This window comes from Achroia grisella, unplaced genomic scaffold (genome assembly GCF_030625045.1).
Source record: "Achroia grisella isolate CSIRO2021 unplaced genomic scaffold, CSIRO_AGI_Agris_v1 utg642, whole genome shotgun sequence".
Lineage (NCBI taxonomy): Eukaryota > Metazoa > Arthropoda > Insecta > Lepidoptera > Pyralidae > Achroia > Achroia grisella.
Window position 1 is genome coordinate 1393214 of NW_026712979.1, and position 25661 is coordinate 1418874.

A 25661-nucleotide genomic window follows, 5' to 3' on the forward strand; every position below is an offset into this window, starting at 1 on the left:
GCTAAATAAATGTGATAAAAGACTTTATTTGTAATATGACAATCGATTCTTATTTTTGTGTGGAAATTTGTAAAGAGCCTGTTAATATATCATTTATGTAAGATGTAGCCAGAACGGTGCTTTTTATTTAATTCATTGTGTTCTAATTAAAAATTATACGATATTAAAGAATTAAAAATAGTATAATCATTTATAATTTTGAATCTAAAAATAATAATATTTTGTATTAATATATTTTAATTTAAATAAGAAAGACCTTGTGATACTTACTAAATGAGGGGACATGTTTTATACATTGTTTTCATATTACGGTTTATATTTATATAACGTACAAGTATATACCTAGTATTATAGGTTATATTTCGTGTAATTAATATCTATTTAAACCAAAGATGTTATAATTTAAGTTGATATATTATAAAATTAAGTTAATTATATATGATAACATAAATATACTCATAAATTGAATGTGTCTGAATCTATATGAGGTTGCTAGATGTAATATTATGTAGAGAATATAATAAAATGAGCCAATGACTATGAACGGGACGGTCGTCAGTAAGACAAGAAATTGAATACAATTGTGGAAATTATAGTTGAGTATATGTTTGATTGTATTTTTGATATTACTTATTTATAAGACTATAATTTGTGATTCAATAAAAAATCTATAATAATTATCCCTAATTAGTAATTAATATAAAAAAAAATGTCTTTAACTATTATGATTGTTTCGAGCTATTGTTATAGAATTTGAAAAATGCCATAAATTATTTGAACGTCCGTTTATTTATTTTTTTATATTTTTGGTGGATGGGTGACGTAACTAACTGTACACCATCTGTGATCAATGGCAAATCCCGTTGTACTTTAAATTGATTAAATCCCATCATTATAATATGGATGATTGACAGTCAGTTCTTCCAGAAAAAAAAAACTTATTTCAACTATAATTGTCATCATTCTAAGGATTATTGCCATTCCTGAAGACTCGTAACATGCTAATTATTCTATAATTGTCTTGCCATCTTGAATGGTGGTTATGAAATTTGTGTATATCGTTTATTTTTTTCTAATGGCAAAAGAAAATACACGGCCCACCTGATGGTAAGAGGTAATCTTCGACTATATACACGGTAACATATACATTTTTGATACGCACAACCACGATACGACATTGATACATTCAATAAAAGAGCTTATTCCTTCTTAAAAAGTCAGATTCTTGCAAATCCACCGGTGTTGAGGCTGGTCATGCCTGATGCTGCAGGTTCTAACAAGCAGCGGTGATCACTTACCTTCAAGCTCATTAGCTCCTTATGCTCTAAAAATGTTTTTTAATAAATAAAACGACCCATGGTATCTTGACAGCACTGTGTACATAATACATACAATTTTTTTTTTTCGGACTATTCTAATGCTGTTGGCCGTAGCTGGCCTATACAGCTTCACCGGACGTTAGGGGCGAGTACAGATGGCACTCCAAACCCGCGGAAGGACTTATGGAGCGGCTGAAGGCTACGATACGACTTAGTCTGAGGGCACCACTAGGGGTTCGAACCTCGGCTGAGGCCGTCGTAATTTCGATCCCCGTTTGAATTGGACGGGGGATTGATCGGAGGGGACATATAATAATATACATAATACATATGTACATATACATAACAGAGTGAATTTATATTTATGTATTATAGATGACTAGCACTTTTAATGTACCTAATAAATAAATAAATATCTTTTACGCCAGTATAGAGATTGAAGTTTTTAATAAAAAATGTTCATTTAAATATTATATAAATCTTATAATTATAATAGAGCCATTTGTAACCCGCCGGAAATATGAAATTAAAAGATTATTATTAGACATTGTTTGTTTAAAATATAGAATAGACATTGTCAACATTAATAATTTTAAAACATCCCCAATGACAAATAAATATTATAATCGTATTATTGAGTTTCATTATATGTCTTACATATAAATGTGGATGGTTAGAAGAGAAGAGGAAGGCAGAAAAAGAGATGGATGGACTGTGGAAAGATGATATGGTAAGAAAGGGAGAAAATAACGAGATGACTGCGAACAGGGATGAATTGAAGAGAAAAACATATTACCCCAAATAAATAGGATAAGAAAGAAGCAGATGATGATATTTTATTTAGTTTTTATACTAACTGATACCGCAGGCACAGTTAGTATAAAAAATACTCGCATGATATCTATAGCCTGTGTCTTATTATGATGTATAAGCTATACTATTGAAAAGTTTCATTAAAATCCATTCAGTAGGTTTGTAGGTTAGGCCTCGTGATATTACTGATATCTAGAAAGGAATGGTTGTTGAAATTTGTATTGCCTTGTTGAATCGGTACAGAAATGACGGAATTTTGGATCAAATTGCGACATGTGACGAAAAGTGGATTCTTTACAATAACCATAATAGCAAAACGTTGACCCCAGGTCAAACGCCACAACAGTGTCCTAAAGAAAAGCTTACCAATGTAATGGTAACTGTCTTGTAGTCTCTTTGTGGTGTTATACACTATAGTTATCTCAGGTGTGGTTAAGCAATAACAGAAGAAGTTTCCTGGTACAGTAAACTTCTGCTGTTATTGCTTGCTTCGAACAATGTATATTACGCCACTAAGGAGCAGGACATTGTCGATTACATAAGGACCAAGTAACCTGACGTGAGGGTGACGCAGCTGGAGTCGAGTTACAACGCGAGTTTCAAGGCGTTTGTGGCCCGGGTCCTGACCAACATGCTGCCCACCTTCATGAAGGAGGACTACTGGCCGAAGGGTGTGGTGTATCGGCGCTACCGTGACAGTTCGCCGTCGTCAGTGCCGTGACCACAGGATCAATTTCAACATATTAGTTTTATAATATTAACTCATATGTATGTTAGTCTATAAGGTATTTATAATATGGGCCGAGTAGTCTGAAATAAATAAATAAAAGTAAACAATAAAACAAAATACTGTTTTGAAGAACATGCAGCTAGGAGTGGAAATAAAGAAGTGAGTTAAGGCTGTATATCCCCGACCCTTCTTCATACAATAATAATAATAATCTCAGGACAATTCACACAGCGCCATCTAGTCCGAAGTTAAGCTAGCTAAAGCTTGTGTTACGGGTAACGATAACTGATACAAGTACATAGATATCTTTTGGATTCACACGTAACTCAAAAATATATATATACAAAAAAAATCTTTGGCTCATTCGTACTTATGAACAATCCAAGACTTTATATGTTAAAGATGTTGGAATTATAATGAATTTTCAGAATAACGAAAGAAATACCTTTATATTTACTGTAACAATAGAATATGTATGATTATGTAGGTATGTACATATGTATGTCTATATATATTTATATTATATTCGCCATTCAAAGAGGGAACGCTGCCAGTATCTTCGGAACGTTGCCTAAAGGGACCCCTTTTAATAATATATTTTAGTCATCATATTATATTTTTTTAAGCTTTTTAATTTTAGGTTCTTAGTTGTACATTTTATTTATGTATATTTGCATGTATTATTTATATCTATCGTAGTTGTGTTGTCATTTGTACCACCTCTTTTTTCTTATATTTTTACCGTCTACCTAAATGTTTGCTTATATTCGTCATTGTTATACATATTTTTATATTAATTAATATTTTCTGTAACTGGTGCAAAAAAGTGTAAAAATAAATAAGCCAAGTAAAGCGGAATGTAAAAATTTACGGCAAAATTTCGTTAGAAAGCATTGTTATCACGCTGAAGTGAGATGAGACACAAGGTTTCTGAATACAGATAGAAATAATGTAACATATTTTTCTCCTATATTGTAATTCCGTTGCGTGGACACACTCCTCTTATAGTGCATCTGTTATCTGTTAGGTCGTGTGTACTTGTTGCCTGGTATTGTGAAGGTTGACTCGAGTTACAGAGCAGTGGGCCGTAAGTGCGGGATGTACGTAACAATGGAACTGGCAAGTTTAATGAAGTAAGTGGCCTAAATAAACTGGGGTCGCGGCTCACGGGCGATGGGCGGCGGGCGACCTATCCTTTGATTGTTGCGATAAAAACAAATCCTACTATTAAATATATTTAAAGTAAAAATATGAAGAAAGTTATTTTTTTTTTAGAGGCTCCACTGAAAAGTAGCGCTGCTCTGACACTCTGACACAGGCCGTTTCAGATCATAGCGCGATATTAGATATATTTAAGTAATTTTATAAGTTTTTCTTAGTTATATTTAGTTATATTTTCACACTGTATAATGCTATACTAAATAAATTATTATTATTATTATTAAATATTAGCTTTACCAGCGACTTCGTCCGCGTGGAATTTAACTTTATTTTTTCTAAACTAAAAGTAGTCTAAGTTACTCTTTATTACATCAGCTACCTGCCAATAAAAGTCCAGCCATTTCAGAGATTAGCCGGAACAATCAGACTGACAGACAAAAATTGTAAAAAGTGTTTTTTTTTTGGTGTATATACCGTATTCATATTCATATGCATGTAGTAAAAACCTGTTATTTCAATATTACAAACAGACACTCCAATGTTATTAATATGTATAGATGTCAATTCTTATATTGAGTTTTTTTGAATAGAGATTATTTCTATTTATATGTCTTATGTAGATTTGATAGATTGCCCTTGATAATATAGATCAAATGTCAAACTAAAATCCCAACATAACTAGATAAGATAGCGTCAACGGATTCTTGCAAACTGTAGTCCTTGGCTCTCAAATCAGTCTTGATTCAATCCAATCAACATGACAGAGCGAATTGGTCAATTTAGTAATCTGCCAGGTGACGCACGCGGTGGCGACGGTACGGTCCGGACAAGAAGGGTCGGACAGTCGGGCTGCACCCCGCGGGTAACATACATAAGTTTAAAAAAAAGTCATAAAAAAAAAAAAAGGAAAATGATGTTCAGAGTAATTGTGGTTGCACTTACAGGTTAGTGTTGTTTAATTACTAGTTAACCCGCGCAATTTTGTTTGCATCATGCTTACTTGGTATTTATCATTATATTTCACCTGATTTACGTAATATTTGTTTAAATTATAGCCTATGATATTCTGATGTATATTTTTATTTATTTAATTCAGGCTACATAGCCCATATTATAAATACCTTATAGACTAACATACATAAGAAATAATAATAATATAGTATAGGCTATAGTACTGTAAAATTTCATCAAAATCCGTTTAGTAGTTTTTGAGTGAAAGTTTAACAAACATCCGTTCATCTAACTATCAATGCATATTCACAAACTTTGGCATTTATGATTTTATTAAGATGTATTGTATAATTAAGACGGTATCGGTAGTCTAGCGGTAGGTAGGTTTAGCATAAGCCTTTGGGTGCGGATCGATTCCTGTTTCATATTCGTATTCATGAGTATGTTTGTTTTTATCCATCTGGGTGTTTTCTATGTATATTATGTATGTATTTACAAAAAAAAATATCTAAGTATTTATATCGGTTGTCTAGAACCCTGAAGTCTGTTTACTACGGGACTAGATGACGTTGTGACTGTCCAGGGATAAAAAAAACTCATTTATAGGTATTAGGCTACCTACCCCGATTTCGTACGGGTATACTAATGAAGAAATTGAGACAAAATTATAAAAATAATATATGAAAATAAACAATTTAACATGAATATTTGAATAATTATTTTATATAGAGAATGTATAAATTTTCTAAACGCATTTAAAAAAAAATCAAACGATAGTTACTGTAATAGTTAGGTACACAATAAAAAACGAATATAGTCATTCTGAAATCGTGCATTTACGTACTTACATTTGGCAATTGTTTTATTCATTAGAATCCGAATTAGAAATGTACCATATTTTTGCGACAAAAATAATTTGTTTTAAAAAATAAACAATTATATATCTTTTATGGGTGATAATGGAATAGTGCCCGCCTGCACTAACGGTTTACGCTGGCGGGGCACCAGTGGAGGATGATAAGATGAACATGAGGTCAGGTGAGTTAGCCCATCGTGACAAATTCACCAAGAATTTATCACGATGGGTTCCAGGGGGAACCGCGTGGAGGTCAACCTGACATGGTCCATTGCTAGTAATGGGGTCATTAATCCACATTACTAACAATTCCATTCCCACCTAACTTTTATGGCTTTTTTTATATGATAATGAAATGGTGCTCCCGCCCGTGCTAACGGTTTACGCTGGCGAGGCACCAGTGGAGGATGATAAGATGAACATGAGGTCAGGTCAGTTAGCCCATCGTGACAAATTCACCAAGAATTTATCACGATGGTTTCCAGGGGGAACCGCGTGGAGGTCAACCTGACATGGTGCATTGCTAGTAATGGGGTCATTAGTCCACATTACTAACAATTCCATTCCCCCTTATCTTTTATGGTTGATAATGGAATGGTGCACCCGCCTGCGCTAATGGTTTCCGCTGGCGGTACACCAGTGGAGGATGATAAGATGAACATGAGGTCAGATCAGTTAGCCGATCGTGACAAATCAGGAACTTATTACACAATGGTTGTCAGGAGACACCGCGTGGAGGTCAACCAGACTTGGTACTAATGCAGTAATTAGTTCAGATTACTAACAATCCTTTTCAAAACCACTATTTTATAAAGATCTCTTTGAAGCATTACATTTGAAGATGGTACAAATATGCAAACTGATGTAAACAAACATCATCAACACAGTAAGCGGATTGTTGGTAATGTGGACCGATGATCTCATTGCTAGTAATATACCATGTCAGGTCGACCTCCACACGGTTCCCCTTTGAAACCATCGTGATAAATTTTTGGTGAATTTGTCACGATGGAACTTTGAACTGACCTGAACTCAGTCTCTACTGGTGTCCCGCCAGCGTAAACCATTAGCCCAGGCGGGTGCACCATTCCATTATCATCCATAAAAAAAACATGATTAAAAGGGGAAATCGACATATTACAAAAAAATCAATGCATTGATTCCCATGCCGACATTGACATCAAGGTATGGGAATCAATCTGAGTTATTAATCTATTATAAAGCTTTGGATCCGATATCTAAACGATTTGCAGCTATAAATTGTAAAGAAATGCATTAATTATTACTTAAGTGGATAATAAATCACACTTAAAACCAGATAAGTAGTTGATTCACTGTGATTTATGACTTTGAGGCGGTGCAACATTATTTGTGTGATTCCTTGAAAACTAATTAAAATAATATTATCTGTTTTCAAATAATCTTTATATAGAATAAATTGAAGGCACTTTCTTAATTAAAAAGAAGGTTTATATGTATAATATATGTAATCTTTATATAGAATAAATTCACCATCTTAAATAAAAAGGTTTATATGTGTAATACATGTACAACCGTGCGAAGTCAGGGTGATTGGCTAGTTAAGTTAAGCTATATTATAATATATTATTATTTTTTATCTCTAACAGATACGCTGGCTGGTCAATATCTAATAATACTTATCTATATTTTTTTTATGGATGATAATGGAATGGTGCACCCGCCTGCGCTAACGGTTTACGCTGGCGGAGCACCAGTGGTGGATGATAAGATGAACATGAGGTCAGATCAGTTAGCCCATATTGACAAATTCTCATGATGGTTTCCAGGGGGAACCGCGTGGAGGTCAACCTGCCATGGTACATTGCTAGTAATGGGGTCATGAGTCCAAATTACTAACAATTCCTTTTCACCCCACGTACCTATATTTTATTTACTCAGAACAATACAAACAATATATAATATCAGTGGCACTCAATGAGGAAATAGCCATTATTATTGCTAAAAGTTGCATATAGATGGCGTGATTGGTATCGATGGAATTCTTCATAGTTTTGCAAACGTTTTAAAAAACAAAACTGTGTTTTCAAAATAGTTAAATCCATTTTTAAAAAAATATATATACATGTTAAAATGAAATAATGCGTTTAGAAAAGTAATTTTCATATATTTACTCATTTTGTTATTTTCCAGTACTTAATTACACTTTAATCAGTGCTAATACGGGGCTCAATGTTTTCAAAATGCTTTCATAGATGGCATTGTTGTCATTTGTATCGGCCTAATTAAATGTCTTTTTTATATTTTCCAATAATAAGCACTTAATATTATTGTAAATTAAACATATAAAAAAAGTTTAAGTAAATTAAAAATAGCCGAACAAGCAAATAATACTATTTCCAATAATACTTATGTATGAAGTGTTGTCATATTAAAAATAAATACATGTATTATCGATTTTTTTTAATAATCGATAACAGGATTTTATTACAGCGCATTATTCGATGATGCTTTTAATGAGTCGTTGTGAACAGTAAATTTTCATTATTTTGTATTAAGTATAGCAGTATTCCGTTTCAAAGAACGGAATATAGTAGTACATTATTAGTGTCGTTGGTTATTTACATTTGTACTGAAAAATCGATTACATAATAATTTAAAATATCGAGTACGAATCGTAGCTGTCTTCGAATACTGGCAACTGGTAAGATTAAAATAGTTTTAAAAAAAGAGAGAAATCGACCCTAACTCGAATACCATAAAGTTTATTTTCCTTTCTCATTAATATCATAGCAGTTTGTTTTTAACTTGCGTATGACTCTGTGGTATGATGTTTAACGTGTATTGTTATTGTACGGTGCATACATTTCAAAAATTATATTTTAATGTAGGTACATACATTTCTTTCATACATTTCATACATGTCAAAAATATCTTTTAATGTAGGTACATACATTTATTTCATACATTTCATACATTTCAAAAATGAACTTTTTATGTAGGTACATACATTGTTTTCATACATCTCATACATTTCAAAAATTATATTTTAATGTACATACATTTCTTTCATACATTTCATACATTTAAAAAATGAACTTTTTATGTAGGTACATACATTTCTTTCATACATCTCATACATTTCAAAAATTATATTTTAATGTAGGTACATACATTACTTTCATACATTTCAAAAATTATATTTTAATGTAGGTACATACATTTCTTTCATACATTTCATACATGTCAAAAATTATCTTTTAATGTAGGTACATACATTTCTTTCATACATTTCATACATGTCAAAAATTATCTTTTAATGTAGGTACATACATTTCTTTCATACATTTCATACATTTCAAAAATGAACTTTTTATGTAGGTACATACTTTGTTTTCATACATCTCATACATTTCAAAAATTATATTTTAATGTAGGTACATACATTTCTTTCATACATTTCATACATTTCAAAAATGAACTTTTTATGTAGGTACATACATTTCTTTCATACATTTCATACATGTCAAAAATTATCTTTTAATGTAGGTCCTTACATTTCATACCTTTCAAAAATTTCATACAATACATTTCTTTCATACATTTTAAAAATTATCTTTTAATGTAGGTGCATACATTTCACACATTTCAAAAATTTCATACAATACGTTTCTTTCATACATTTCAAAAAGTATTTTTTAATGTAGGTACATAACACCCCATGTCAGACCCCTTATATTTGGAAGAAACTTAAAAATAATGCCAAAAATATTAGATGAATATATTTTTAATACGAATATTGTTTTATTTTTGTTCATCAACTTTATCCCTCACTAACAATACTAGTAGTAGTACATAACCTGGTTTATACCGCTAAAGATATTGAAAGATATACGAGTAATTCAGAATGTTATCAAGTTCAAAATAAGCACACATTACTTGCTTAGATAACAGAGTATTACAAATGTTTTTATTACTAGTAAAGTAATAAAAACATTTGTAATACCCATATGTATACTACGTATGTATAGTAAGTACTTACGCTGCGGCGCCGTGAGACTCGTCTAAGTACTTCATCTACTCATCTACGCGCGGTAACCGCGCCGACCGACCAATAGGATAGCGCCTCTCGTGTTTCCAGAAAGTTCGCGACTAACGGACGATATAGTAGTAAGGCAATGAGTGTCCCAGTGATATCATTATAATATTTTCTCGTTAAATTTTATTGTAATATACACAATTTCGCACTAAATAACGTGTTACCCCGTTACATATTTCTAATAATGAAAAACCTAGACCGACCCTGTTCACTTAATCTTACAAGATCTGACTTTAAAAATTACGATATCCTCATATAGCCTTTCATTTCCCCTTTCAATACTTTTTCGCATTAAAAAGTAGCCTTTCTCAGGGTCTACATTATCTGTCTACCAAATTTCAATTAAATCAGTTCAGTAGTTTTGGCGTGAAAGCGAGACAAACAGACAGACTGAGTTACTTTAGCATTTATAATATTTGTAAGAATATCGCTATTAAAAATAGGGGTTGGTGAAAGACGGGTGAAAATTTAGGCGTGTATGTATTTTCAATGTAACATTATAAATAAATAAAAAATTGTCCATAATACAAAAAAATATTTTTTCGGGGTAGGCCACCCCTATGACTTAGGGGTATAAAAAATAGATAACAACCCTACCTCAGACCTGGGAAGTATACATATCAAATTTCATCAAAATGTGGGAGAAATATGGCGACTAACACTGTGATACAAAATTTATATATAAGATATAGCGGAATTCTCATTAGGTAAAAGAGGGGTACATGGTAGAATACATGAGGTATATACCAGTAAATTAATTGTAGCTAAAATCAGTCTCATACATATAACGATTGAAATAAAAAATCGTATAGCCCGATTTTGATACGTACGAGTATAAACGTATCAAAATCAGGCTATACGTATAGCGCAGACGCGTTACAACATATAAAAAAAAATAGGCATGGAATGTAAAATAAACCATAACACAATAGGTATATACATTGGCACATAAGCCATATCTGCAGAGTGTCGGCTAACGATATTATACCTACACATTTACATTGAATCTTGAATCGTCCCTAATGAGGTACACGATACAGTTACCTACATATCTATTATATACATATCTTTGCAAAACAGATGTCATGTAGACTGAATTCACTGCCATCTATTTTCATGCTTTGTTACTAAGCACCCACTAGTAATCCGAACTGCTTCAGATCTAGCGACATCTAGCGGCTACGGTGGCGAAATAAAATAGCCCGAAGAATAGCCCGAGTTAGGAAGGAACCATTTTCTTGTATGGGATGGGGTATCTGTATGTAATATTATGTTATCTGTGATAATATTAAACATAGACATTTTTTTTTTTTCATATTCGTCCATCTCCTTTTCAGTGATGGAACAGGCAAAGATCCTTAGACCGTACAGCCTAGTCTACTTTTAAACTTCTTCATATTTGAACAAGTGATGAGGCCAAAGGCCAATTCTTATGTATATTTATTTATTATGTTTTCATTCGTGTTCAAAATTTAAGTCTTATCCGTAGTCCATATCCTTGTATCAATTATTTAAAGTTTCATCGATATCGAGGTAACGTATAAATATATATGTTTCAAAATTAGTTAGCATGTCTTGGATGTCGCGCGGGATTTTTTCCGGTTTCTTGTAAATGTTCAGTAAATTATCAATAAAGACCAAGCGTTGAATATTATAAGCGGAACATTCGAAAAATATGTGATTTAGGGTCTGACTGCTGTTATTGCACTCTTGACATGCATTTGAATCAATTATTTTCATTCGGCATTAAACATAGACATATTTTTTTCCCATATTCGTCCATCTCCTTTTCAGTTATGGAACAGGCAAAGATCCTTAGACCGCCTAGTCTACGTTTATACTTCTTCATATTTGAACAAGTAATGAGGCCAAAGGCCAATTCTTATAGAGCAAGAGCCCACGACTGCCAGACATACGTCATTTTAATAAACGTGAAAGTTCTTGTATGTGTGTCCCCAACACAGGTAAGAACGATCCCCAAATATGAAACCTGGATCGTGGTTCCTTTGGCAGGTACCAGGTAACAAAGGTGTAAAAAAAATCATACCAAATTCGTTATTTTAAGAAACTCCATATTTTCATATATTGTTCGTAGCACTATTATAACTTGCGCTGCTCATTGCCAGACACGTAGTGTGGTTCCAACCCCCCGCCGGACCCCTAAACTATACTATTTTAGAAATAAACTTACGTCATTTTAATAAAGCTGAAATTTATATATATTATTGAGAGTTCTCTCAAACTGAGTTTCCTAAATTGCCAGACAGTTTTCTTGGTTCCTTATCATACCAGACTCATTGAAACCGTATATTGGGTAACAACGGTGTATACAATTTCATATCAAATTCGTTATTTTAAGATGCTCCATTTTTTCACATATTGCTCGTAACAGTATTATAACTTGCTCTGCTCATTGATTGAGACCCTTAGTGTGGTTCCAACCCCCGCCGGACCCCCCTAAACTATACTATTTTATAAATAAACTTACGTCATTTTAATAAAGCTGAAATTTATATATATTATTGAGAGTTCTCTCAAACTGAGTTTCCTAAATTGCCAGACAGTTTTCTTGGTTCCTTATAATACCAGACTCATTGAAACCGTATATTGGGTAACAACGGTGTATACAATTTCATATCAAATTCGTTATTTTAAGATGCTCCATTTTTTCACATATTGCTCGTAACAGTATTATAACTTGCTCTGCTCATTGCCAGACCCTTAGTGTGGTTCCAACCCCCCGCCGGACCCCCCTAAACTATACTATTTTGTAAATAAACTTACGTCATTATAATAAAGCTGAAATTTATATATATTATTGAGAGTTCTCTCAAACTGAGTTTCCTAAATTGCCAGACAGTTTTCTTGGTTCCTTATTCCACCAGAATCATTGAAACCGTATATTGGATAACAACGGTGTATACAATTTCATGTCAAATTCATTATTTTAAGATGCTCCATTTTTTCACATATTGTTCGTAGCATTATTATAACTTGCGCTGCTCATTGCCAGACACGTAGTGTGGTTCCAACCCCCGCCGGACCCCCCTAAACTATACTATTTTAGAAATAAACTTACGTCATTTTAATAAAGCTGAAATTTATATATATTATTGAGAGTTCTCTCAAACTGAGTTTCCTAAATTGCCAGACAGTTTTCTTGGTTCCTTATCATACCAGACTCATTGAAACCGTATATTGGGTAACAACGGTGTATACAATTTCATATCAAATTCGTTATTTTAAGATGCTCCATTTTTTCACATATTGCTCGTAACAGTATTATAACTTGCTCTGCTCATTGCCAGACCCTTAGTGTGGTTCCAACCCCCCGCCGGACCCCCTAAACTATACTATTTTATAAATAAACTTACGTCATTTTAATAAAGCTGAACTTTATATATATTATTGAGAGAACTACTAAACTGAGTTTCCTAAATTGCCAGACAGTTTTCTTGGTTCCTTATCCTACCAAACTCATTGAAACCGTATATTGGGTAACAACGGTGTATACAATTTCATATCAAATTCGTTATTTCAAGATGCTCCATTTTTTCACATATTGCTCGTAACAGTATTATAACTTGCTCTGCTCGTTGCCAGACCCTTAGTGTGGTTCCAACCCCCCGCCGGACTCCCCCAAACTATACTATTTTATAAATAAATTTACGTTATTTTAATAAAGCTGTAATTTATATATATTATTGAGAGTTCTCTCAAACTGAGTTTCCTAAATTGCCAGACAGTTTTCTTGGTTCATTATCCTACCAGACTCATTGAAACCGTATATTGGGTAACAACGGTGTATACAATTTCATATCAAATTCGTTATTTTAAGATGCTCCATTTTTTCACATATTGCTCGTAACAGTATTATAACTTGCTCTGATCGTTGTCGAACCAAGAAAACTGTCTGGCAATTTAGGAAACTCAGTTTAATAGTTCTCTCAATAACATATATAAAGTTCAGCTTTATTAAAATAACGTAAATTTATTTATAAAATAGTATAGTTTGGGGGGGTCCGGCGGGGGGTTGGAACCACACTAAGGGTCTAGTTATAATACTGTTACGAGCAATATGTGAAAAAATGGAGCATCTTAAAATAATGAATTTGACATGAAATTGTATACACCGTTGTTATCCAATATACGGTTTCAATGATTCTGGTGGAATAAGGAACCAAGAAAACTGTCTGGCAATTTAGGAAACTCAGTTTGAGAGAACTCTCAATAATATATATAAATTTCAGCTTTATTAAAATGACGTAAGTTTATTTACAAAATAGTATAGTTTAGGGGGGTCCGGCGGGGGGTTGGAACCACACTAAGGGTCTGGCAATGAGCAGGGCAAGTTATAATACTGTTACGAGCAATATGTGAAAAAATGGAGCATCTTAAAATAACGAATTTGATATGAAATTGTATACACCGTTGTTACCCAATATACGGTTTCAATGAGTTTGGTAGGATAAGGAACCAAGAAAACTGTCTGGCAATTTAGGAAACTCAGTTTAATAGTTCTCTCAATAATATATATAAAGTTCAGCTTTATTAAAATGACGTAAGTTTATTTCTAAAATAGTATAGTTTAGGGGGTCCGGCGGGGGTTGGAACCACACTACGTATCTGGCAATGAGCAGCGCAAGTTATAATAATGCTACGAACAATATGTGAAAAAATGGAGCATCTTAAAATAATGAATTTGACATGAAATTGTATACACCGTTGTTATCCAATATACGGTTTCAATGATTCTGGTGGAATAAGGAACCAAGAAAACTGTCTGGCAATTTAGGAAACTCAGTTTGAGAGAACTCTCAATAATATATATAAATTTCAGCTTTATTAAATGACGTAAGTTTATTTCTAAAATAGTATAGTTTAGGGGGGTCCGGCGGGGGGTTGGAACCACACTAAGGGTCTGGCAATGAGCAGAGCAAGTTATAATACTGTTACGAGCAATATGTGAAAAAATGGAGCATCTTAAAATAACGAATTTGATATGAAATTGTATACACCGTTGTTACCCAATATACGGTTTCAATGAGTCTGGTATGATAAGGAACCAAGAAAACTGTCTGGCAATTTAGGAAACTCAGTTTAATAGTTCTCTCAATAATATATATAAGGTTCAGCTTTATTAAAATGACGTAAGTTTATTTATAAAATAGTATAGTTTAGGGGGGTCCGGCGGGCGGTTGGAACCACACTAAGGGTCTGGCAATGAGCAGAGCAAGTTATAATACTGTTACGAGCAATATGTGATAAAATGGAGCATCTTAAAATAACGAATTTGATATGAAATTGTATACACCGTTGTTACCCAATATACGGTTTCAATGAGTCTGGTAGGATAAGTAACCAAGAAAACTGTCTGGCAATTTAGGAAACTCAGTTTGAGAGAACTCTCAATAATATATATAAATTACAGCTTTATTAAAATAACGTAAATTTATTTATAAAATAGTATAGTTTGGGGGGGTCCGGCGGGGGGTTGGAACCACACTAAGGGTCTGGCAAAGAGCAGAGCAAGTTATAATACTGTTACGAGCAATATGTGAAAAAATGGAGCATCTTAAAATAATGAATTTGATATGAAATTGTATACACCGTTGTTACCCAATATACGGTTTCAATGAGTCTGGTATTATAAGGAACCAAGAAAACTGTCTGGCAATTTAGGAAACTCAGTTTGAGAGAACTCTCAATAATATATATAAATTTCAGCTTTATTAAAATGACGTAAGTTTATTTATAAAATAGTATAGTTTAGGGGGGTCCGGCGGGGGGTTGGAACCACACTAAGGGTCTGGCAATGAGCAGAGCAAGTTATAATACTGTTACGAGCAATATGTGAAAAAATGGAGCATCTTAAAATAACGAATTTGATATGAAATTGTATACACCGTTGTTACCCAATATACGGTTTCAATGAGTCTGGTATGATAAGGAACCAAGAAAACTGTCTGGCAATTTAGGAAACTCAGTTTGAGAGAACTCTCAATAATATATATAAATTTCAGCTTTATTAAAATGACGTAAGTTTATTTCTAAAATAGTATAGTTTAGGGGGGTCCGGCGGGGGGTTGGAACCACACTACGTGTCTGGCAATGAGCAGCGCAAGTTATAATAGTGCTACGAACAATATATGAAAATATGGAGTTTCTTAAAATAACGAATTTGGTATGATTTTTTTTACACCTTTGTTACCTGGTACCTGCCAAAGGAACCACGATCCAGGTTTCATATTTGGGGATCGTTCTTACCTGTGTTGGGGACACACATACAAGAACTTTCACGTTTATTAAAATGACGTATGTCTGGCAGTCGTGGGCTCTTGGGCTATTATGTATTAAACATAGATAAAGAATAAATAGCATCTACATTCTTTGTCTATGATATAAATAAATAAACATAGACAAATCTAATTATAATCTGTGTCACTAAGAATTCTGCGAAGTCAATTGTTGATTGTTGTTGTCATCAATGTCGTACAAAAAACAGTTTTAAATAGTGTATATCGTATCACAGGCATATCTATTTATTTTGTAAGTAACTACTTATCCATTAGAACATTTTGCACTAATTTATTATAACTTTAATTTTTAGGAAGTAATAGTCTAAATTAGATGAAAATATTAACAGCTGATACCACAGATTAGAAATAATCTCTGACATTTGTAAATGTTGCCAGAAATAAATATATACAAATCTACCATTATAGTAGTATATTTTGTTGCAGTGGCAACAGTAAGAAGTGAAGAAGAAGCAATGAAAAATCTAACCACAGTTAGCTGGGCTCATGCCGTTAATAATAAAACATATTTGGAAGCAGCTTTAGCAAGTAAGTTATGAATACTATCGAAGTCTCTTTTGCACTATATACAGCCAATAGTGTGGTACAATGAATTAAAACTTATTTTGTGATCAATCAAATGTCATAATTTTATAAAAAAATGTAAAATATATTAGTTTACAGTAAAAAATTAAAAAAAAATGTATATTTATAACAATAGAAATATAAAATTACAGTTCTATCATTTCACGTATCATATCCTCTCTGATTGATCCTTCGTTCAATTCAAACGGGGATCGAAATTGGGACGGCCTGACCTGAGGTTCGAATGACAGCCACGCGCTGAAACTAAAGTCGGACTCGGCAGTTATGACACACTACATTTCAGCCGCTAAAGTAGTAGTTGACGGTCCACTAACAAAACATTTTTAGACATTATTTCGTTTTATAAATCACTAACTGAGCCCGCAGTTCACCCGCGTGAAATTTATAGCCTACGGCTTATTTATAACCTACATTATTGTAAAGTTTCATCAAAATCCGTCCGTCCTCACTCACAAACTTTCACGTTTATAAGATTTTATTATAATTCTTTAAAAAAAATTGAAGAGCGTTACTATTATTATGTTATCTGTGGCGTTACCAATAATAAAAAAAAATGTAGTCATTATTTTCTACCGTTAGTAGGATAATTTTATATTCGAGAATGATAACACTGACAATGATTTGTCTTTTACCTTAACAGCGCCATCTCTTGTATACTTACCATAACACTTAGACTGCTCGAATTAATCTGCTTTTGGTAGGCCGAGAGAGGCATATATTTATCTTATTCTTATATCTTATCTTATATATATCACTTTGTACAAAGTCGGCTGCATGGGAGTCCCACTGACTCACCTATTTCAGTTGCCAAGTTTTTTATTTCGGACTTCTCTAATGCCGCAGCTGGCCTTTAGAACTTCACTGGACGATAGGGGGCGAGTACAGATGGCACTCCAAACCTTACTTACTAAGGAAGGACTTACGAAGCGGCTGAAGGCCAACTCCCGCCTGACGGATACGACTTTAGTCTAAGGGTCCTAACCTCGGCTCAGGCCGTCGTAATTTCGAAATTAAAAAAAAAATATATACGATGTTACATAGATATATTACGAAGAAATTATTATTAAAATTATCTTTTCAGGCGAAGTGTCAATGCTAGAAGCTGATATAGTTTTAGGCCACATCAATGGTAAAGATGGACCTCCCATACCTATCATGGCCCATCCACCAGCCGCGACCTCCGACCTGTCCCTCTCAGAATTCCTCTCCTCAGTGGCGCAGTACAACAACGTGAACTCCAAACAAAAGGGTGTCAAGCTTGACTTCAAGTCCATAGAGGCATTTGAGAAGTCTCAAGATCTGATATTGCCGTACAGTAAACCGGAGGTTTGTTTTTCATCAGCTATTTTTTTTTATTGATCACTAGCAGTTCCCGCTACTTCGTCCTCGTGGAATTAAACTTTATTTTTTCAAAATAAAAGTAGCCTAAGTTACTCCTTATTATATCAGCTACCTGCCAAAAATAGGCCCTTCAAAATCGGTCCAGCCATTTCAGAGATTAGCCGGAACAGACAGACAAAAATTGTAAAAAATGTTCTTTCGGTGTATGTACCGTATTTATATTCATATGCATGTAGTAAAAAACGGTTATTTCAATATTACAAACAGACACTCTAATTTTAATTATATGTATAGAGTATTGTATATTTATTTTATATATTACTACTATTACTATTTATGTTTGTTCATTCCATCACACAGAAGGGGGTGGACCACCCCCCTTTATAGGCTCTCTAATGTCTGGAATCCAGTGATTGGTTTAATTAAACAAAAACAAAAAACGCGATCGAAAAGTGTATTAAATGTACGTAAAGATACTGTGAGTACAGTTTGCTGAGATTAATATCGAGCGAGTTCCAGTAGTAGCAACAAACGAAGACGTGTGAAGGTAGACGCATATGTCTGCCCATAAAAAGATTTCATTTTCCATCTACCCGCTGCTCTTCAGTTTACCCGTGATCATGGTGGTTGAAACACTGCCGAAATATCGGGAACTCAGCAAATAAATATAAAACGTGGTAAGATCCCGTGATTTTTACTAATTATACGTACACATAAAATTTACGAGGTAAAGCACGCAATTGCAACATTTTAATTTTTACCTATTTGTCGCTGGAATAAGGTAGTATCTATGATACAGGCTCGGCCTAGTATAGATGCTACTGGTAAATTATATGTATGATGCGTATTTAACAAAAACGTAATAGTTTATAAGGAGAATAACTGTAACTACTTAAATTGGTGTCAATAAAATATATTATTATTATTATATTATAATGAGTAGATTTTTTAAACGAATAAGAATAAAACAAAGTGATATCTCTATAAAAAAAAATGATGACTATTTTTAATAATCATAGCGGTCCTTTTGAACCCAATAACTCATACCAATAAGCTGTTTCAATATTAATTACCCTGTGCGCATATGGTTAATTAATCCCAACATTACACCGAATAGGCCCGCCACCTCATATAAATAACGAATCGATCAACTATCAACCTTATTATAAAACCCATAAAGTATATTATACATAAATGTAGTCTCTTCCTGATTTCAAGTTCAAGGAATTGTGAACTTTACCGTTTTAATTATAAGGGTGATGAGTTTTAATTGAGCGGGGAGATGACTAAATTAAAATATGACATAGCGTGTGAATAATGGATTCGTAGTATCTACTTGTGTGGTCGTGTCATCTGCCTTACTATGTTGAGGAAGATGTGGTCCCGTTCCCGAGACAAGTATAAAAAAACAACCCTAAACTACAAAAATACCCTATTCATACTCAATGCGTTATGGCATGCCGTGTGTGACAGAAATGCAAATTACTAAAATATAAGTAATTTGCGAAGATTTTTATATACTAATAGTTGTACACGCGACTTCGTCCGCGTGGAATTTAACTTTATTTCTCTAAAATAAAAGTAGCCTAAGTTACTCCTTATTACATCAGCTACCTGCCAATAAAAGTCCCGTCAAAATCGGAATCGGAAAAGGGATTAGCCGGAACAAACAGACCGACAGACAGACAGACAAAAATTGTAAAAAATGTAATTTTGGTGTATATACCGTATTTATATTCATAAGCATGTAGTAAAAAACACTTATTTTAATATTACAAACAGACACTCCAATTTTATTCAATCACACAACGCCATCTAGTCCCAAGCTAAACAGAGCTTATGTTATGAGTACTAGACAACTGATATAAATACTTAGATTTTTGTAAATACATACATAATATACATAGAAAACACCCAGACTGATTAAAACAATCATACTCCTGAATACAAATGTTTGTGGCGTGCGAGGAATCGAACCCGCGACCATCGGAAGTAAGGCGGAACTAAACCGCTAGACCACCGAGGCCGTCATGATGTTGCAATCAAAGTTTAATTGGTATAAATTGAGACAATCGATTACACTGGTCGTATATTAAACGAAAGTGACATGTGACATGGCGTTTCACGGTCAAAACAACAAATTGATATCCAGACGGTGTTTTAATGCTGTATTCCCCCAACTCCTCTCCACACAAAACTCGCTGATATGTAAATTTTCTACAATAACGAAAAACTCTATATATTTTTTTCCATAGGATTAATAATAATAATAATAATCTCAGGACAATTCACACAGCGCCATCTAGACCCAAGTTAAGCTAGCTAAAGCTTGTGTTATGGGTACTAGATAACTGATACAAATACATAGATTTTTTTACATAATGTACATAGAAAACACCCAGACCGATACAAACAATCATACTCATAAATACAAATGTTTGTGCTGTGCGAGGAATCGAACCCGCGACTATCGGACGTAAAGCGGTAATATCAACGTTTCACATTAATCAGATTTTCTTCATACTTACGAATTTGTAGTAGAATTACACGTAACTGAAAAACTCGATTATCAACTAAATATGGATATATATATATAAAAATAAAAAATGGGATACTTCTTTAAATGAGCTAAAGAGAGCTCATTTAAAGAAGTATCCCATTTTTTTAGACAATATAAAAATCGAACTTCAATTTAGCTTGTGGCAACACTATTTAACGGAGGGATTGTTTGTAACGAGGATTATAGTTTAAAGATTTTAACTAATCTTTTAGATTAGAATAGAATAGAATAGAAAATAATTTATTCAAATAAGCTTACATTGTAGCACTTTTGAATAGTCATTACATTTTTTTAATCTACTGCTCATTCGGAAAGCTGTCTCATCAGACAGCAACGAGCAATTCAAAGAAGAACGAGCAAGAAACCTGCGTGTTGTTCTTTTAAATAATTTTATTATTACTTTACATTTTTAAGTTTAAGCGTGTGAATACAAAGCACCAATTAGCACTAATTCAATTAGAAATTATTAAAAAGAGATTTTACGTAAATATTCACGCGTTCTATTCGGCTTACTTTATTATTACAGTAAGTATAAATGTATTTTTTCTTTATACTTAAAATTCATTAAAATTCTAATGAATTGCATACTTTTTTAATTTTTTATACTGTCTTAGATTCATACGAAGGAGCTAGAGACAGGTTCTGTTTTTGGTGAAGATATTTTTTTTCTAAAACAAACTTGTTTCAATAAAATCTGATTAGTGTAAAACATTCATATTAATTACCTTATTTTAAAGACAAAGTTTCATCGAGTTTAATTAATTATTGTAGTATTAGAGAGGGAATGGGGACATACAGCTATAACCATCTCTGAGATTAATTTGAACTGCAGTGAGGTCAATATTTGTAAATTTTAATGATATTAATTAAAGAAAATAGTGGTCCCTTTTTTGTCAGGATTTTTTAAAAATTAATATCTTTAATTTATACAAATGTTGACTTCAATGAATCTTTTAATCATGTCTCCGAGACTACAGAGAAATATATAAAAGTGATTGAATGACAAAGTACTTTTACAATATAATATAATAATATTGATATTGCATTCTATAATCTAGAATGTTCTATCTTCTTTTTTATTATATTTTGGCGGTTCTGCATAGATATAAGACAGAGATTCTTAATTGCACAGAGCACCTCTTATCCATAGACTATAACCCCGACCATAGACAAAAACATAAACCGCGAATACATAGTAAACACCCTTATTATAGAAGATTGTATCAGGATGAATAAACCACAGATCCACAGCTTTATTACTAGGGATGTGCAATTTACCACATTCCTTTACACATCAAACAGAAAGATTGCAGTCTTGTTATTTTTTACCTCTGGTCACCTCTGCAGAATGATATGATGGGTTTAGAATAGAGTATAATAATAATAATTGTATTTATTTCTCCTCACAAACATTGTACAATAACACATTTGGAACAAATACGTGTCGTCGGTTAAATAGAAAAATGGCAGTATTCAAAATGTATTTTTTTTTATAACCCCAAGCATTTAAAGTTTTCAAATTTATTTAAATTTTTTTTTCTTTAAAGTTTTAAATTTACACAGATGTATTATATATCATTTTAAAAGTATTTAGATAATGATTAAGACGGCGTGGTTAATTTAATTTACTTATATAAAAGGAGACAATTCTAGATTCTAATGTTGAAAAATGTCATTTTTCTATTTAATCGACTATGTAGATTTTAGATAATGTATTGCATAAATTTACTATTACAATTAGTTATTGTGAGAAGCTGGTGTCTAAAAGACGGCCGATCCGGCTTTGGTGCCAGGAGGGGGTCACATAGTCGTGGTCAAGTCAAGAACTTATAATTTAATTTTGATAACAATAGATACAAGTAAAAAAGTATCACCTGTACTACAGATCACCAGGCCTCCTAACGAAAGCATCTGTGATATACTTTAAATAAATTACAATGCTTATATTAAACTGTTCCGGAACTCTTTAGAATTATTAGAAATATTTACTTTTTTATATTTTTAACATGTATTTGAAAATGAATTTCTTCTTATTCTTGTCCTTGTAACATAAAAGAATATATAATCATAATTACATAGTATAAAACAAAGTCGCTGTCGCTGTCTGTCCGTCCCTATGTATGCTTAAATCTTTAAAACTACGCAACGTTATTTGAAGCGATTTTTTTAATAGGTGGAGTGATTCAGAGGAAGGTTTATATGTATAATACATACACCCGTGTGAAGCCGGGGTGGGTAGTCAGTTTTCTAATATAATATAGTTTGTTTCGCCATCTTCTACCCAATTCTTTACACTAAACCAAATAAATTATAATCATAATATTAGATAATCATAAGACTAGAATAACATTACCGACCAGTTTTATAACAAAATGTTTTTATGCTCCTTTAAAAATAATAATTTCATTCACAGATCCACTTCCCTCTATGGTTGAACGCTGACATACTCCCTGGTCCAGTGGACGCTACCACGAAGCCTGTGGATCCCGCAAAGTTCCTATCTCTGGGGGCAAAGCACCCTCGCTCGGTGCTTTCTGTCGGCTGGACAACCAACTACGGGGGCAACATCACCGAGGGTGAATACAACAGGGACCAAATCGGGGCCATGCTGCGGCAGCTCCATGAAAACCACATAAATCAAACTGTAACCTTCCCTGTAAGTTTTTTTATTAATTAATTTCGGCTTCGGGGTCTAGCGGTTTAGCCTATCGTTTTACTTCCGATGGTCGCGAGTTCGATTCTTCGCACTGTGCAAAATTTTTTTTAATGGATTATAATGGAATGGTAATATATATTGGGAAGTTTCAGAAATGATATGTCGATGCAGCAGTACTTTTATCACGTCTGGTCGTCTGGGTCGCCTCGAACAAAGAGAGAGCAGCTCCCCCTCTCTTTGTTCCCGGCCTCTTTATCTCTATTACTATTGGTGGTGGCATAATCGATGGCATCTTGGTGACAAATTAGTCAACTGAGTGTTCTTTATGTGTTGAAGCTAACAAATAACAGGTTTTTTTTTGGATGATAATGGAATGGTGCACCCGCCTGCGCTAACGGTTTACGCTGACGGGGCATCAGTCGAGCATGATAAGATGAGCATGAGGTCAGGTCAGTTAGCCCAGTTTCCAGGGAGAACCGCGTGGAGGTCAACCTGATATGGTACATTGATAGTAATGGGGTCATTAGTCCACATCACTAACAATTGCATTCCCCCTTATCTTTTATGGTTGATAATGGAATGGTGCACCCGCCTGCGCTAATGGTTTCCACTAGCGGTGCACCAGTAGAGGATGATAAGATGAACATGAGGTCAGATCATGGATCACGATGGGCTGACCTGACCTCATGCTCAGCTCAGGTCAGCCCATCGTGGCAAACTCATCAGGAGTTTATCATTCCTATTTTTTTTACCGCTGATTCGGAAAGATGTCTCATCATAAGAAGAACGAGCAAGGAACTTCAGTGTTGTTCTTTTAAATAATTATTTGCATTTTTAAATTAAAATGTGTTAATAAAAAAAAGAACTACCAAACTAATTCATTAGAGTGAAAATATTAAATACAGAACCTGAATCAGAATGGTTGAGTAACTGAATAGGAGTAAATCAGTCGTAGTGATTCAAACAGATTCAGACCAGTCATATAAGGTCTCGTTCACGAATATGACGCGGCGGATTAACTATTTTTAAATCCGAATATGACGGATTAACTTTTTTTTAAAACCGTCACAATCCTGAACAAGTGCTACTGGTCTGTTCAGGTTACGAACACTGACCTTGACCTTGCTTTTGCAATAGCATATGCTAGTGGTCACTCTATTCTCCCAAATTTGAATTTAAAATGAACCAGTATTATTGTAAACATGTACAACATTTATTTGAAAAGAATACGAGCTGAGTTTCTTGTTAGTTCTTCTCATTTCGAATAAGATAAGAGTCTGTAATAGACCTACATGAATAAAGATATTTTGAATTTGAATTTATACAACATCATATTTTTAGGTCCGCGCAGGATTAGCATCGAACAGCCAGCCAGTCGTGCTGGACCTTCTCCGTGAGACGGCGTACCTCAACTCCTCAATAACAGTCTGGTCCAGCGAGGGTGATGTGGTCGAAGTGGACCGGCTGAAGGCCCTGCTCCTGACTGTTGGCCTTGAAAGAACATATCTAGACGTACCACAAGATCTAGCCTCCAAGCTGCACCTTCCACCAGCTGCTAATGCCAAAAATTGAATAGATTAGTATGTATTATAGTCGAGTTTTATTTATCGAGCCCAAAGCTTTGTTTTTTTTAAATGGATGATAAGGGATTGGTGCACCCGCCTACGCTAACGGTATACGCTGGTGGGGCACCAGTGGAGGATAAGATGAGAAAGAGATCAGGTCAGTTATCCCATCGGGAAAGTATTTCATATATTTTGGTTTCCGGGGCTAACCGTGTGGAGGTCGACCCGACATGGTACATTGCCAGCAATGGGGTTCTAGTCTCCATTAGGTATTATGTTATCTGTACCATTACTAAGCCCCTTTCCCCCGTAACTACATTGATGTTAGTAACTGTAGAGTTACTCTTTAATGTTGACCAATTTCCACAGATCTATTGGACTAGTATGTCGCTTTTATTGCAGTGGTTATGAGTTCGATTCCCGTACTGTACAAACATTTGTATTTATAAGTATGATTGTTCATATCGATTTGGGTGTTTTGTATGTACCTATTGTGCATGTATTTACAAAAAATATATATGTATCTATATCTATCAGTTATCTATTAATTACCCATAACATATATTTACCTTGGGCCTAGATCTGTGAATTGTTCAAATACATTATTATTATTATTATATTACACTTTGCGTTGGTATTGCGTTAGTTTTTTTTCGAATTACTCTAATGCTGTTGGCCGCAGCTGGCCTTTACAGCTTCTCCAGACGATAGGCGGCGAGTGCAGATGGT

At 33.7% G+C, this 25661-nt stretch overlaps 1 protein-coding gene across 1 annotated transcript; it reads left to right on the plus strand.

The window, feature by feature from the left end:
* Nucleotides 1-3977: 3977 nt before the first annotated feature.
* LOC131849467 (protein FAM151A) lies at nt 3978-24942 on the plus strand. The gene is made up of 6 exons (XM_059199546.1): nt 3978-3995; nt 4818-4967; nt 16637-16753; nt 17892-18136; nt 23125-23367; nt 24709-24942. The coding sequence occupies exons 2-6, from the start codon at nt 4934-4936 to the stop codon at nt 24937-24939; spliced, it is 870 nt and encodes a 289-aa protein (XP_059055529.1). The 5' UTR covers nt 3978-3995; nt 4818-4933; the 3' UTR covers nt 24940-24942.
* The last annotated feature ends 719 nt before the right edge of the window (nt 24943-25661 follow it).